General features: G+C 45.5%; 1 protein-coding gene and 1 non-coding gene across 5 annotated transcripts; both read left to right on the top strand.

Annotated features, from left to right (window-relative positions):
• Positions 1–295: 295 nt before the first annotated feature.
• Positions 296–367, top strand: TRNAC-GCA (transfer RNA cysteine (anticodon GCA)). The gene has a single exon. It is a non-coding gene; the product is annotated as a tRNA-Cys (tRNA).
• Positions 368–1,551: 1,184 nt separating this feature from the next.
• On the top strand, positions 1,552–15,608 carry ATP6V1E1 (ATPase H+ transporting V1 subunit E1). Of its 4 annotated transcripts, none has more exons than XM_081589910.1 (9): positions 1,552–1,687; positions 3,216–3,281; positions 4,664–4,773; positions 5,155–5,221; positions 10,562–10,651; positions 11,208–11,276; positions 13,140–13,234; positions 14,153–14,240; positions 15,083–15,608. In XM_081589910.1, exons 1-9 carry the CDS (start codon positions 1,655–1,657, stop codon positions 15,143–15,145), a joined length of 681 nt encoding a protein of 226 aa, XP_081446036.1. In that variant the 5' UTR covers positions 1,552–1,654; the 3' UTR covers positions 15,146–15,608. The 4 variants fall into 4 exon arrangements, with proteins under 4 accessions (XP_081446036.1, XP_081446039.1, XP_081446040.1 ...); XM_081589912.1 differs by lacking the exon at positions 1,552–1,687 and adding an exon at positions 1,702–2,341; XM_081589913.1 differs by lacking the exon at positions 3,216–3,281.

Below are 15,608 nucleotides of genomic sequence, written 5' to 3'. Positions count from 1 at the left end.
CCCTGCTTATTTAACTTATATGCAGAGTACATCATGAGAAACACTGGGCTGGAAGAAACACAAGCCGGAATCAAGATTGCCAGGAGAAATATCAATAACCTCAGATATGCAGATGACACCACCCTTATGGCAGAAAGTAAAGAACTAAAAAGTCTCTTGATGAAAGTGAAAGAGGAGACTGAAAAAGTTGGCTTAAAGCTCAACATTCAGAAAACTAAGATCATGGCATGTGGTCCCATCACTTCATGATAAATAGATGGGGAAACAGTGGAAACAGTGTCAGACTTTATTGGCTTCCCTGGTGGCTCAGAGGTTAAAGCGTCTGCCTGCAATGCAGGAGACCCAGGTTCGATCCCTGGGTCGGGAAGATCCCCTGGAGAAGGAAATGGAAACCCACTCTAGTATTCTTGTCTGGAGAATCCCATGGACGGAGGAGCCTGGTGGGCTACAGTCCATGGGGTCGGAAAGAGTCAAACACGACTGACGTGACTTAGCAGCAGCACTCCTTGGAAGGAAAGTTATAACCAACCTAGGTAGCATATTAAAAAGCAGAGACATTACTTTGCCAACAAAAGTCCGTCTAGTCAAGGCTATGGTTTTTCCAGTAGTCATGTATGGATGTGAGAGTTGGACTGTGAAGAAAGCTGAGCGCCGAAGAATTGATGCTTTTGAACTGTGGTGTTGGAGAAGACTCTTGAGAGTCCCTTTGACTGCAAGGAGATCCAACCAGTCTATCCTAAAGATCAGTCCTGGGTGTTCATTGCAAGGACTAATGTTGAAGCTGAAACTCCAATACTTTGGCCACCTCATGCGAAGAGTTGACTCATTGGAAAAGACCCTGATGCTGGGAAGGATTGGGGGCAGGAGGAGAAGGGGACGACAGAGGATGAGATGGCTGGATGGCATCACCGACTCGATGGACATGAGTTTGGGTAAACTCCGGGAGTTGGTGATGGACAGGGAGGCCCGGCGTGCTGCGATTCATGGGGTCGCAAAGAGTCGGACTCGACTGAGCGACTGAACTGAACCCCAGAAAGGCAAAAGGCTACTATTAGGGGAACCAGTTTTGGGGGAGCTCAATTTTCTGTAAATGTAAAGCTCCTCTGTCGGTGTGTGTGCATTAGTCGCTCAGTCGTGTCTGACTCTTTGCGACCCCACGTACTGTAGCCCCCCAGGCTTCTCTGTCCGTGGAATTCTCCAGGCAAGAGTACTGGGGTGGGTTGCCATTCCCTTCTCCAAAAACCTCCTCTAAAAACCTGTTAATAAGTAAAATATTGACGCTTTTGCTTCCATTAGGGCCAGGACAGTGAAATAAATTCTGGCTGGCAGAAGTAAACTTTTTTAAAGAATACAGTCTACAAAGCTCAGCCAACAGTCAGACGCCTCACGGCGAACCTTCCATCTGACCACCGAAGCTGGCTACTGGGGAATACCCCATGAGGGGTCACGAGTCGGCGACGCGAGCGGGGCAGGACTTCCGGGCTGCTCTCTCCCCACTGGCTGGGCTGCCCGGCGTCCTGCTCAGGAACCGGAAGCCGAGCTCACAAAACCGAGGAGGCGGGGAACTCCGCCGGCTTTCGTCTGCCGTTTGCTCGTCTCCTGCGTCAGGCCTGAGCTCCGGCCGATCGTCAGCCGCCGCACGTCGCTTGCAGCCATGGCCCTTAGCGATGCCGATGTGCAGAAGCAGGTGAGCGCTATGCTGGCCTTCAGGAGGCAGGCGGGCGCATCCTCGGCCTGGGGGAGCCCCGCGGCGGCCTCGTCGGCCAGGCCTCCCCGGTTCCTGGGGCCCGGCCTCAGCTGCCGGGCGTCGGCGGTGGGCGTGCCGCGGGGCTGTGCGGGTCGGGGCTGGCCCGGGGGTCACGGCGCTGCTCGTCGCTGCTCGTCGCCTCGTCGTTCGCGGGGCGGGCGGGCGTTGAGCGTCCAGGCTCGGCCTTCGGGGAAGGGTGCTCAGGCCAGGTTTTTAGAGAAGTCAGCCCCTTCTTTCTGAAGTTGTAGGAGAACCCTGACTAACGCTTACTCACCGTCTTGTGAATCTTGTTATGTGAGGAATTCGGTGTTTCTTCCTTGGAAATTTCCATTTCCTCGGAAACGTCTTTGCTTTTATTCGTTACCTAATCAGCGCTCAGAAGGGCGGAGGGTCTCCCTTTCAGTGCATCTTCGGCAGAAGGCGGCAAGAACAGCGTCTGTGGGGAAGGTTAAGGCGTCTTCACCAGGTGCTTACGGAGCCGTGCGGGCGTGAGCATCAGCCCGTGCGGCGTCTGAGCGTCGCTGTGGGAAAGGACATGGTGCCCTCCACACAAGCTAGTAGTGGTCACGCCCCGGCCCCGGCCCTTTGCCCCTGGTAAGGATAGAGCGAGAACTAAGGCTTCCCCAGGAAAAATACCTTATAAAGGTAAAGCCGTGGTGAAAACCAAAGGCATTTTTGTTTCTGTAAAATGGTAAGAGTGAAGAAATGTATGTGGTCTGTACCCCTACACGCTCCGCGGGGTCTCCATCAGGGCGACGCCTGCGCTCCCGGTAATTCTCGGCAGTGACCGGGCTAAGCACCAAGCACAGACCAGACGCGTAGAAGGTCCTGGGTGTCCTGATTCCTTCCCCCCACTGTATTCAAGTATTTGTCCATGTTCCTTTTCCTGTCGGAGGAGTATGGTCATTTATTCCAGCAAATCTGCCAAGGAATCTGACTGCAAAAGGGTAAAACCTAGTAGATTTAGCAGGAAGAAGAAAAGTGTAAAGGCAGATTTTTCTGTCTTAGGGGTGGAGTTAGATGTCCTGAAGCAGGTGACTTGCTCTTGTCAGAAGTCCCAGAGGCACGGTGTGTCCCTGTTGACTGTAAACGGGCTTCTCTGATGGGGGTTAAAATGAGTGTTTTGCTCTGGGCTGTGCTGATCTAGTCAGATCTAGTAGCAGAGGGTCCAGCAGGAGTGATAAAGGCAGATAACGCAGGTTTGAATCAGGGTTTACCTCTGGAGGCCAGTGTCTTTTAGCATTTATAAACATTTATTACTGTATTTATTTCCTATTAAAAAGTTTGGGTTTTTTTTTTTTTTTGGATGTGGACCATTTTCAAAGTCTATGTTGGATTTGTTACAACATGGCAACATTACAACTTTACCTGAGAAGGGAAATGCACTTCAGTAAATGATTGTTGAATGAATCAGAAAAGGTACATTTTCTTGTCATTCAAAAATAAAATAACCTTTTCCTTCTTCTAGATTAAGCACATGATGGCTTTTATTGAACAAGAAGCCAATGAGAAAGCAGAAGAAATTGATGCAAAGGTGAGATTCCATTGTCTAGTTTAAAGAAGTTACCAGAGTTTCATATGATCTTGCTTTCCTAATTAGTACTGAATAACATTGCTTAACAGAGCAATTTTGAGTTGCATAGTATGTGTATACATTATGTAAAATTGTTCTTTTCTCTAGGTATAATCAAAATAGGCCAGAATATACTATCTAATACTTAATTTTCATTGTTCTTTTAATTTATTCTGCAGTAGTACCTATAATGACTATATTTCCCTGTGCTGTACACTATATCCTTGTTGCATGTTTAATATTGTTTTGATGACCATCTGAGCACTGCAGTTTCTTGTTTAACTAGTTTCCTTATTTCTCTCTGGGACAAATAAATAATAGCGCTTATGTTTCAGCTGCTAAATGCATTTTTATTTTAAAGTAGTCTTATCTCATGATGCCATCATCTGTACTTATTTCCTGTGATAGGTGTAGTAATAAACTGTTAGGCATTTATTTTAGAACATGAAGTTTCCAGTAGCTGTGCAAAGCATTAAACATCTGAATGAGTAACTTTAGCTAACTTCCAAAGTCATAATTTCTTACTGCCTGAAAATCATAGACAGTTGACACACTGAGATGGCCTTTGTAAAAAGTAACTACTCAATAATTAACACTAAAAAAACTAATAACTCAAATTTATATAGTTTATCATTTTAAAAGGACTGTTAGATTTTGAATGACAAGGAAAGAATACTATTTTTATTTTTTTATTTTATAAGGGAAGACACTTAGACTGAGATTACTTGACCAAATTTTTTAGACAGTAACTCAGATCTTCTAACTCCAAATTCGGTATCTTTTTCATATACAGAATCTTTTGATTATATACTTTGTAAATTTGTTTGTGGGTACTGTTATCCTTGATTAAATTTTTACTCTTTGGCTTCATTTATGATAAAAATCACTGATCTTTCCTTTTAAATAAAAGGAATGAGAAGTAATCTTTGAAGATGAGTCATAACACTTTTTTGTTTTATGCTATGCTATGCTAAGTCGCTTCAGTCGTGTCCAACTCTGTGCGACCCCATAGACGGCAGCTCACCAGGCTCTGCCGTCCCTAGGATTCTCCAGGCAAGAATACTGGAGTGGGTTGCCATTTCTTTCTCCAGTGCATGAAAGGGAAAAGTGAAAGTGAAGTCGCTCAGTCGTGTCCGACTCTTAGCGACCCCATGGACTGTAGCCTACCAGGCTCCTCCGTCCATGGGATTTTCCAGGCAAGAGTACTGGAGTGGGGTGCCATTGCCTTCTCCTTTTTGTTTTAGATACAGAATAAAATCAATTTAAGCAAATACCCTGGTCACCAGCAGCTTAAACTAAAATCATCAAATCTGTATAATGAAATAATAATAATTTCTTGGTAGGCAGAAGAAGAGTTCAACATTGAGAAAGGTCGTCTTGTGCAAACCCAAAGACTGAAGATTATGGAATATTATGAGAAGAAAGAAAAGCAGATTGAGCAGCAGAAGAAAATGTGAGCTTTGAAAATCACTGGGCTGAGAGGGTCCAGCAGGTGCACTGGGGTCAGCAGATACGGGTTCTGGTTTTACCTGGACCACTCACTGCTTATCTAACCTCTGTCACATTGCTTAACTTCCCTTTCCTCACTTGGGAACATGGAAGCCTCACTGGATTACTGAAAGATACAGTTGAAATAACTAATAAAGTCTTGCCACTTGGTAAGCACTCAATAAATATTCCGTAATATTTGAGAACAGGTGGGTATAAACCACTGCATGTATTTCAGGGAGTTCTATTTGGGTCTGTACAGAGAGAGGTATTTGCGTATCTGGAGAAGGTTGTACATTTTTTTCTTTGCAGCTCTAGTGATGATACTTTTCCATGCCTATTGCAGTCAGATGTCCAATTTGATGAATCAAGCAAGGCTCAAAGTCCTCAGAGCGAGAGATGACCTTATCACAGTGAGTAATTAGTCCCTTTAGTTATAATATTATAAAATGTTTGTCTATTATTGAGAATTCACTAGTTCATATTGGATTAAGGACTTGATAAATGATTTTTAGAGAGAAAACCTTTGGTTAGCAAATCACTACACTAGGTATTGCAATAAAGAAAGAAATGAATAACATATGTGACCCATTTTCAAAGACTCACTGCTCTGACAGAAAGTATAGACTCCTCTGGGTCACATGACTCATGATGGAGGACAGTAGAGTGTCTGAAGGTGATGGGGACTTGAGGCTGGAAAGCCTGAATGGAGTAACACAGGGGCCCTGAGTGCACGTGAGGAACTTTTGAGTGCTTTCAGTAGAAGGGTGTTGAAGTTTTCATTTTATTTTATGAAGAATATCATATATAGGGTTCATGATGTAAGTTCATAAGTATGTAGACTAAATTTAACAGGGAAGAGGTTAGACACAGAACCATCTGGAGAGTATTGTCATCCAAAGGACAGGGCAGAAACATACACTTAGGTCAGGCAGCCTGAAGGAATTTGAATTAATTCAGAAACCAGGGAATTCCCTGTTGGTTTAGTGGTTAGGTCTCCAGACTTCCACTGCAGGGGGCCTGGGTTCAATCTCCTGTCGGGGAGCTAAGATCCTGCAAACGACATGGCATGAATGAAAAAGGAAAATTCAGAAACCGATCACGGATGCCTCTATATGCAGTGTTACTCATATTGTTATTACAGAGGCTCTAGATTTCTTAACAAATGGAGAGATAAGTTAGACAAATATTAGAAAGGAAGAAACTTATTTTTTTGATGCTACGATTGTATACTAAAAAAATACAACACCCGAAAAACACTAAGAACTAGTGATTAGTTCAAAATGGTGACTGGCTACAAAGAGAATATACAGAAATTGATAGTTTTTCCACATGCCAGCAGTAACTAATTAGGAATAAATATTAATGAATAGGCCCAATGTGGAAAAGCTGTAAAACTGGAAATATAAAACCAGACTAAGTAGAAGACATACCATTTTAGATGACTAAAGAAGCACAAATATCTTAAGATGTTGGTCTTGTCACATGACTAGTGTGATGGCAGCAAGGACCGAATAGGTTGTCAGTGGTGATGCATTTTATAGGAGGACACTGTGGACATTGGCTGTGGATTGATCTTCCGCCGCCTCCTTTTAAGGCTGATACCAAATCCTGAATTTCAGGCCTGGCTGCCAGAAGAGTAGTGGTTCCATTAATGAAATAGGAAGTCAGGAGAGCAGACTCTTTTTATTTATTTATTTATTTATTTATTTATTTATTTGGCTGCTTCGGGACTTAGTTGCAGCATTCAAACACTTAGTTGCAGCATGTGGGATCTAGTTCCCTGACCAGATATCAAACCCAGACCCCCAATATTGGGAGCCTGGAGTCTTAGCCCCTAGACCACCAGGGAAGTCCCCAGACTCTTTTGAGAACAACAATCAGATGACTTTGGACCTGTTTTGAGGGGCCAGGAAGTTTCCAGATGGAAATGTCTGCCAGGGTGCCTCAAGTGTGAGGACACTATAACATAACAGCAGAAACTATAGCAGAGTCCTATAACATACAGCAGAAACTAACACAACATTCTAAACACAATGATACTCCAGTAAAGAAAAAAGTAACTCCCTTAACACTTAATAGACCCCAGAGTAGCCAGGGGCTTCCCTGGTGGCTCAGACTATAAGGAATCCACCTGCTGTGTGGGAAACCTGGATTCGATCCCTGGGTTGGGAAGCTCCCCTGGAGGAGGGCATGGCAACCTCCCCCAGCATTCTTGCCTGGAGACTCCCCATGGACACAGGAGCCTGGCGGGCCGCAGGCCATGGGGTCATGAAGAGTCGGACGCGACTCAGCACAGCACAGCACAGCGGCACAGACGAGCCCGAGTTGATCTGCTGCTAAACTTCTTACACCCCGATCTCTTTCTGCTTCAGTACCAACTTCATCTTTCAGTTTTCACTCCCCTTGAGGGAGGCAGCTGTGTGGGCTGTGGGGATTTGTGTTGCTCAGTCCTGCAGGAGTCGAGACAAAAGACTGTATCTGCACTACAGCCTTTTGAGTGTGACCATGAAGAATTAAGTCAGTCATAGCTTGGAGACGGAATTGGAGAGAGCAGCATGAACCAAAACTAGGAATTGACAACACGAGCGGGAAATGGAATTGTCCAGAAGAGCAGGGAATATAGGAGCTGAGGCTGGAGAGAGACACCAGGGTTTGGTTAGACTTGAATGCCTGCTCAAGAGTGTGGAACGTATCCTTTGACCTTTTCTCTTAACTCTTAATAGGCATGGAGAGCTCATGGAGGGCCTTGTTAAAATGCCAACTCCAGGCCTCATTTTCCAGAGATTTCAGTGTTCTCATCGGGCATAAGCAGCCCAGAGTAATCTTGTTGCAGGGCATCTAAGGAGTGTGGTGAGAAGTACTGCTGTAGGATTAGGTTTGTGTTGGAGAAACAGAACTGGTGATGTAGGGAGAGAAAATGAGGTTATGGCTTAACTTTGATCTGAAGGTCAAGAAGCAGAGAAGCCTAGATCAAATGGCAGCAGTGGTCATTAAGAGAATGCCAGAGCCTTGTCCACAGATTCTTAAAGATTGGAGTCTGTAGGACTTGGTAACTGCAGGTTGTGAAGAGTCGAAAAAGACTTAAGGTTTTCTTACCAGGTTAGGCACCTGGATAGGTGACGGTAAATACAGGAGGAATAGCAGGTGGAGAATGTGATGAATCTTGGCATTTGAATGGCTTCAGAAGACCAGGTGAGTTTAGGAGAGAGGTTGGGGCTGGCTTATCGACAGCTCACAAGCCCATTCTGTGTGTGTGGATGAGCTCATCACCATTGTGGATGTAGAATTCCACAGTCAGGCAACAACCTGAGAAGCCTCGAGCCTAACAGCCAGGAAAACAAGACATTGCTAAGGACACATGGGGAAAGCAGTCACGTGGGAGGAGAATAAGCAGCAGCTAGGGACAGAACTCTATTTTTTTCTTGTTTTGTTGAACTGTTAGCATTTTGATGGCAAATGCAGTTATTCTGTAACATGCAACATTGCAGAACACAACGTGAACTTTTGTTTTGCTAATTAGAATTTTGTGAAAATAAATGTTGCTCTAATTTAGTTGTTCTAAAGCACTTGTTTCCTTAGGACTTTGCAGCCTAACATTGTGTCATTGGGTACTTTTCAGTTTAGCAAACCCCAGTCACGAACCCCAACTATGAGATGATTGGGGACAGGGCAACATGTCCATGTTTCAGTGCATTTTGCTCTTTTAAAACATTTATTTTTCCAGCTTTGCTCATAGAATCAAACTATGAAAGGCCGGGGATTTGTCAAGCAGTTGGCTAGGAAAGGATGATGACAGCAGATGGAAGGACTTGGTAGCAAACAGGCGAGCTCTTCTGCCCGCAGCGCATCGTCCTTTGGTTATTCTTCTCTACTCTTGACCTTGTCCCCCTGCCTGCCCTGACGCTTTCCAGTGTAAGAGCCCAAACTTGGGAATCTCTGTGAGGTGTGAGTTTGTATTTCACCACTGTCTGCTGTTAGGTGGGTACATTTTTTAACCTCTTTGAACCTTTCATTTCTAATAGAATGGGGAAAGCATACACCTGAAGGTTCATGTAGGAAAAGTGACTGTATAGGGCCTCGTGCAGAATAGGTAACCGTTTTCTCCTGTCACTTCCTAACCCTCACACATTGTAAGGTACTGTTCCTGTTGTTGGGAGATAAAGAACACAAGTAACCTTTAAAAGTTCCGATTTGTTGGTCCCTGAAGTAGAGATTTCTGGTGCTGTGATTGAAGGCCAGCTGACTGTTCACACCTGGAAGGACCAAGGAAACATGGTTGTGTTGTCATCATCATAGTCAGGTGTTAGTTTCTTGCTTTCTAGGAGCATAGTCCTAAATTTTCAGGAACCTAGAGGCAGGTTCAGGTGGACAGCTCTCAAAAATAATGCTGATCTGTAGGCTGAGAGATGAAGGCAGTAACTTACACCTCTCTCCATGAGGCATCAAGCTACAGCCAGAAGTTGAGTTTAGAATCAGAGTATCACTGGAGTCTTGATGGCTAGTAACATTACTACTCATAACTTACCGTCCTCACCTGTAGGGCATGTCTGCTCAGTGGACAGGAATGCTTTAGATAGGGGACAATACAGTTTATTTCAGTTAGGTTTTAGCTTTCTTAGCTGGAGTTCAGTTTTTCAACTTCCTGTGCCCTTGATTGTAGTTGTGGGCGGTATTAAGACTCATTTACCCATTTCCAGATTTTTCATAGTGGGTTATTTTTATAAACTGCTGCACTACTCTTTACAGGTTGACTTGATTCTCATAGCGTAAGGCTGTCTCCAGACTCCCCTGCCCACCCATAAAGAAACATGCTTGAGGGATCTCTTGGTGTGGAGGGGCTGAGGTTTCTTTCAGCCAGATATCATATATCACAAATGCTGTAAATCTTTGTGCCATAAGCTTCCTAGATTCTGAAGGCTTAAAATGCTCGGCAGTAGTTCCTGGAAAGTGGTGGGGTCAAGGGTGACTCACTCACAGAACCATTTCCTTCTCTCCACCCTCACTTCCCAAATTCTGATTGGTCTCTAGGTGAGCATGTACCTTCCCTCTCCTCTTTAAATCCCCCACAGTCATTCTAGAGATTGTGTTCAGTAGAGTAGATGCATGGAAAGCTTTCTGGGATGGAATGTTCCCGACAGTGTTGGGTGGACAGCAGTGGAACTGAGGGGTATTACCTTTACCTGGGTCCACTTTTAGCCAGTAAACCAATACATGCTTATCACTTACAGAGTAATTTCCAGTGTGTTCTTTACAACCATGTGAGATTTGTCTCCTGATAGTCCCTTTTAATGTCTGTTTCTGTTAAAGAAGCAAGTGTTTGTTACAGATGATTAGAAAATACAAACTTAACATAAATTTGAAATCATTGATAGTCCAGCCTCCTTACAGGTAAACATTGATGACACTTTGTTCTCTGTTCAGAGACTGTTTTTTCTAAATAAAAACAGAACCATTTTAAATGATTGTCTTAATGTTGAAACTTGCTTTTCCAGTCTGTATCACGTATTTCTGTGTCAGTCGGTAGGGCTCTTCTGCTAGAGTGTGAGCTCCCTGAGAGCTGAGATAGTGCTTCTTCTGTGCCTGTGTCCTTAACACAGCATCTGCTTTACTGTACGCCTCAGAGAACGTTTGTGGATTGAAAACACAGCCATAAAGTGAGGATTGATTGGACACAAGCTGGGGCCAGCCCCATGTGGGTTCTGAGCTGAATACCCAGGTGCTTGGATAACTTCGTTTCCCACCCTTTGTAGGACCTACTAAATGAAGCAAAACAGAGACTCAGCAAAGTGGTAAAAGATACAACCAGGTACCAAGTGCTGCTGGATGGACTAGTCCTCCAGGTAAGTCTGTAGGTCAGATGTACCACAGACGGCCACACACCTGCAGGACTGACAGTGAGAGAAGCCAGCTGTGCCCCTCCCGTGTCGCCTTCTGAACACACAGCTCCTGTGTTCTCATCTTGGCTCTTTGCCTTGTCGAGGAGATGCTTGGGAGGATGGTGGTGTCTCGCAGGTTGAATGAGACTGATATCTTTTTACTGGTTCTCTGTAACCCCCGACTGTAAACCTTCCTAATTTTATTTCACCACTGAAATGCTTGTTTTAGGTATTGAGGTTTAGACCATGGGCTGTATAGATTTTGTTTCCTGCTCAGCTGTTTAAATAACAGTATTTGTCCTCAACCTAATTGATGTATTTTGTTCCCATCACGAGAGCATTGGGTTTATTCATCTGGTTTGTGACACCAGAGTCTTCCTATGTTATTGTGCTATGTAGGCCCTCTTTGGGGTAACTTAAGACTTTTCCCCCAACTCTGTGAGAGAATTATAAAGACATTCTGTTCGCTGTTGCTTTATTTTATAGTTTTTGCTGATTGCATCTTTTTGTGCTTGAATAGGGTTTGTACCAGTTGCTGGAGCCCCGGATGATTGTTCGCTGCAGGAAACAGGATTTCCCTCTGGTGAAGGTAGAGTTTGAAAAAATCCTTTTTCTTTTTAAAGATCAACATGTTGGGTATGAAATGACAGCTCAACCATGGAGATTGGAAGAGTCTTAACTTGTTGGAGATTCTGACTTCAGTGTACCCAAGCCTCTGATTTACTGTCTCAAAGAAATCATGCTGCAGGCTACGTTAGTACCCTCCTCCCTTCCTGGAGACCTTGTAATACCATAGTCTGAAAATTCAATAAGAATGGTACTTACTGGATTGGAGCCGAGGATAGGCAAGACCACTTAGAACTGGCATACTCCCAGAGCAGCAGGGCTTAGTGCTAACTTAATACTGTCTTACACCTGGAGGAGGAAAGTAGGTACGAGGAAGGTGACAACACAGCATCAGTCCCAGAGGCCAGTGTTGAGGAGCTTCTCCGTATCCTGTCTTAAGGGAGGAGACCTTGGCCCCAGGGAGGACCAAGGCCATGGCAGGCACACGGTGGCATAGAAGGATCCTTAGGTTGTAGAACCCCCACCCCAGCTCTGATTGTATGCCAGCTATTCAGTTCAGGTCATTCTTCCCTGTAGCTTGCGGTCAGGCAAAGTTGAGAGAGCTTTGTTTGTGGCTGCCCCAAGTCACTTGTCTCCTAGCAAAGGAAACCGCCAGGTGGGGAACAGTGTTCATTTTTATCTCCACTGTGAGCTAGTGAGCTGTGCCAGGGACCCGGAGCCCAGCTTCGGCCACCCACCTAGATGTGAGGCAGTGCACCTTGGTGGGTGTCGCCGTGAAGCTGCTGGGTCTGGGTGCCGCCAGATTGGCATCCACTCTCCGTGGTGGCACTTTGTGAGATCTGAGGAGCTGGAAGAGTTCAGCGTATGTGTAAAACTGTTCAGCTGGTAATACAATCAGAAAAAGACTAAAGTTCCTTCATGATGTTATTAGTGTCTTGTTGGAGCCTACACCTGGTGTTACCTGCAGTCAGATTAGAACCTCTTCCATTTATCCTATACCCCTTCCCCCAGCTCACTCCTTTTTAAAATGTGGTAAAAAGTGCATGGAATTTACCAATGTTACCAGTTTTAGGCATACAGTTCTGTGCTTTAAGTACGTTCGCTGTTCTGCAACTGTCCCCACCGTCCTTCTTCAGAACTCTACATCTTCCAAACTGAACAGCATCTCCATGAGCCCCTGGCAGCCGCATCCTGCTCCTGTCTGTATCGCATAACTACTCTAGTGCCTCTGTAACAGGAATCATACAAAGCCTGTCCTTTGGTGATGGGCTTACTTCACTTGGCATATTGTCTTCAAGGTTCATTGATGGTGTAGCCAGAGTTGGAATTTCCTTTTTTAAGGCTGAATCTATGGACCACATTTTACTTACTCATTTGTATTTACAGATACCTGGGTGGTTTCTACCATTTGACAGTTTATAATGCTACTGTGAACATGTGTATAACACACATATGGTCTCTTTTACTTCCTTTGGATGAATAACCAGAAGTAGACTGGCTGGATCCTGTGCTAATTCTGTGTTCAATTTTTTGAAGGTCTATGGTACCATTTTCCACAGCACCTGGAGCATTTCACATTACCACCAGCAATACATCTGTTCTTTTACTTGGAAAAATAAGTAGGAATATCTTTGCTTATATAGATTGTTGGTTTTGAGGATAACTGTTCTGTGTGTGTGGTCAAATTGTTCATTCGTGTCTGACTCTTTGTGACTCCATGGACTGTAGCCCATCAGGCTTCTCTGTTCATGAAATTATCCTGGCACGAATACTGGAGTGGGTTGCTATTTCCTTCTCTAGGGGATTTTCCCAACCCAGGGATCGAACCCACATCTCCTGTGGTTCCTGCATAGTTTTTGATGAAACCTCTTTTTTTTTTCCCTAGGCTGCAGTGCAAAAAGCAATCCCTGTGTACAAAGTCGCGACCAAAAGAGATGTTGATGTCCAGATTGATCAGGAGGCCTACCTGCCTGAGGAAATGTAAGGAGTGTTTCTGCCTTTGACATGCAAGTGGCTCTGGCTGCCTAAACAGCCATACGCTGGACCGTCCTCTGGGCTCAGTGTGCTGGAGCGCGGAGGGACCCCACTCGTTTGTGCCTCCTGTCAGCGCCTGTTGGTCTCCCCCTGTGAACCAGCTTCTTATGGTTCATACTGCCAAGAAGGAGAACAGATTTTGTACCCAGAACTTGAAGCTCGGTCCACGTGTGACTAGATGCTGAGAAAGGGGATGGCTCCCTCTGGCCAGGAAGGTAGCCATGTCTGGCTGGTGGACTCCATGGTGTGGACTGAGCATTCGTGGTGCTTCTACTGACGACTGGGTGCGGTGGGGTTGGCCACAGGAACTCCTGGGCGGGGAGGCCAGGGCATTGTTCCCTTGTAGCTTTCCAGCTCTTGGCAGCTGCAGTGAGGTAACGTCTATGCGGAGCTGACCCAGGGCTCAGGATCCAAAGCCACTCTGCTGATGGCTAATTAGCGGTGGGCGGAGATTGAACCAACGAGCAGTTTGAGGTCTGGTAAAGAGCAGGTTCCAGTCAGGGCCACTGTTCCCGGTGCTTTGAGTCTGGACACTTAGAAAAGTCAGACAGTACATACCCTGGATGTTACAGCATCTACTCCAGAATTAAACAGAGACGCTTCACCCCTGAGGGGTTTGCTGACTGGAGCCTGGATCAGATGAGGACTGGGGCTGTTCATTGGCAAATGGGGACAAAATCCTCCTTTTTGTTCTGTTAGGGAGGGGCAAGTTGTTGGAATTAACAAAGTGAAATTAGCACAGTTACTTGGGATGAGTTACGGTTTCAAATTGATTGTGTGTTTATTGGCCACTACTCAAGAGGAAGAAGGTAACTGTATTTTTCTTAGATCTATACACATAGTTCTTTCCTGTGTTCTTTGTAGAGCTGGCGGTGTTGAGATCTATAATGGGGACCGCAAGATCAAGGTGTCCAACACACTTGAAAGTCGGCTGGACCTCATAGCCCAGCAGGTGAGTGTGGAGACACTTCTCAGTTGACCTGTGGTTACTTTGAGGTGATGCGGAGAATGTGTCATTGGTTGGTATTTGAGAATTGTCGCTCTTTGTACGTTTTTTGACATTTTCTTAAAAGGAATGGAGTTTTGGACATTTAGTGTCATCTGCTGAGAAGATACCATTTACATGAGGGTGGATGTGGGGTTAGAAAAAGGGCTTTGTCTGTCTAGGATCTCACTATATGTGGAGATGCTTAACAAAGGCCCCAGAACCCCACACCCCAGCAGGAGTGACAGGAATCAAGTTGCTGCTTGTTAGAGGAATTGCCACAGGGCACCAGGCTCTTCAACGTGTTCCCATGTTTGCAGGAAGCGGTCAGGAAACTTGAGCTGTCCCAGGTATGGGGCCTTTCCCAGGGGTGCGGTCTGCTTGACCACCAGGCACATGTAGGTAAATTTGTAAAACTAGGTAAACTGAAAATTTCGTTTCCAAGGTTGCATTGACCACACGCGGATGGCAGCCACTGTCCTGAGGTTGGGCCCTTGGGGTTTTCCAGTTGCCACTGTGGACGCCGCGGCATGTACCTGCCTTGTCAGTTTTCTACTCGGCACAGGGTGGGTGCTCTGTCTGTTGAGAGAGCGTATCTTCTGCCCACGTCAGGACATGACGGAAGCCCTGGATCGTGGTGACTTCTGTTGCTTCTCTTTGTCCCCATTAAGCAGTGGCCTGAAGCCCACAGGTGTGATTGTCACATCTCTCTCGGCCTCTGCTGGGATAAGTCCTTGGCCCTGTAGCTGAGGCTCAGGTGGGTCTTTGCCAGGCCACACTGCCTCACAGAAGTTCTCCATTCTTCACAGATGATGCCCGAAGTGCGGGGAGCCTTGTTTGGTGCAAATACCAACAGGAAGTTTTTGGACTAAGCCAGCAGGAAGTGCGTAATGTGGACGCTCCTGACATTGGAAGAAACAAGATGGCCTGTTTAGCTTCCTCTTTGCTGTTCTCTGCCCTTATTTGTCAGTGGATGCTCTTCTGTAGCTAATGTTCTCCAACTAATGGGTAATGATGGGAGTCTCAGTTAGTACGATAGGGAACCTTCCTCTAGCTTGTCTCAAAGTAGCACAACTTCCCACTGTTCTGTAGCTCGCAGTTGCAGGGCCAGGTGTGGGTGCATGCGTGTCCCACACCTCCTGCTGTCCTGGGCTCCACCATCCAGCCTACAGGCGGTAGGGTGGTAGACTCAGTCCTCCAGTGCATGTGGGCCTCATCCCTTCCAGCAGCAGCAGCTTCTCGCCTACCTGTTTGGACTAAGAAGTGTCTGTAAATGTGATTTAAGGTCTACTCCATGAATCTGCTCTATTTATTAAAACACAGTGTGGAGGTGGA

This window comes from Giraffa tippelskirchi, chromosome 4, assembly GCF_054371585.1.
Source record: "Giraffa tippelskirchi isolate mGirTip1 chromosome 4, T2T-mGirTip1v1.2.pri, whole genome shotgun sequence".
NCBI classification, from domain to species: Eukaryota; Metazoa; Chordata; class Mammalia; order Artiodactyla; family Giraffidae; genus Giraffa; species Giraffa tippelskirchi.
This window is presented reverse-complemented; position numbering and strand designations above follow the sequence as displayed.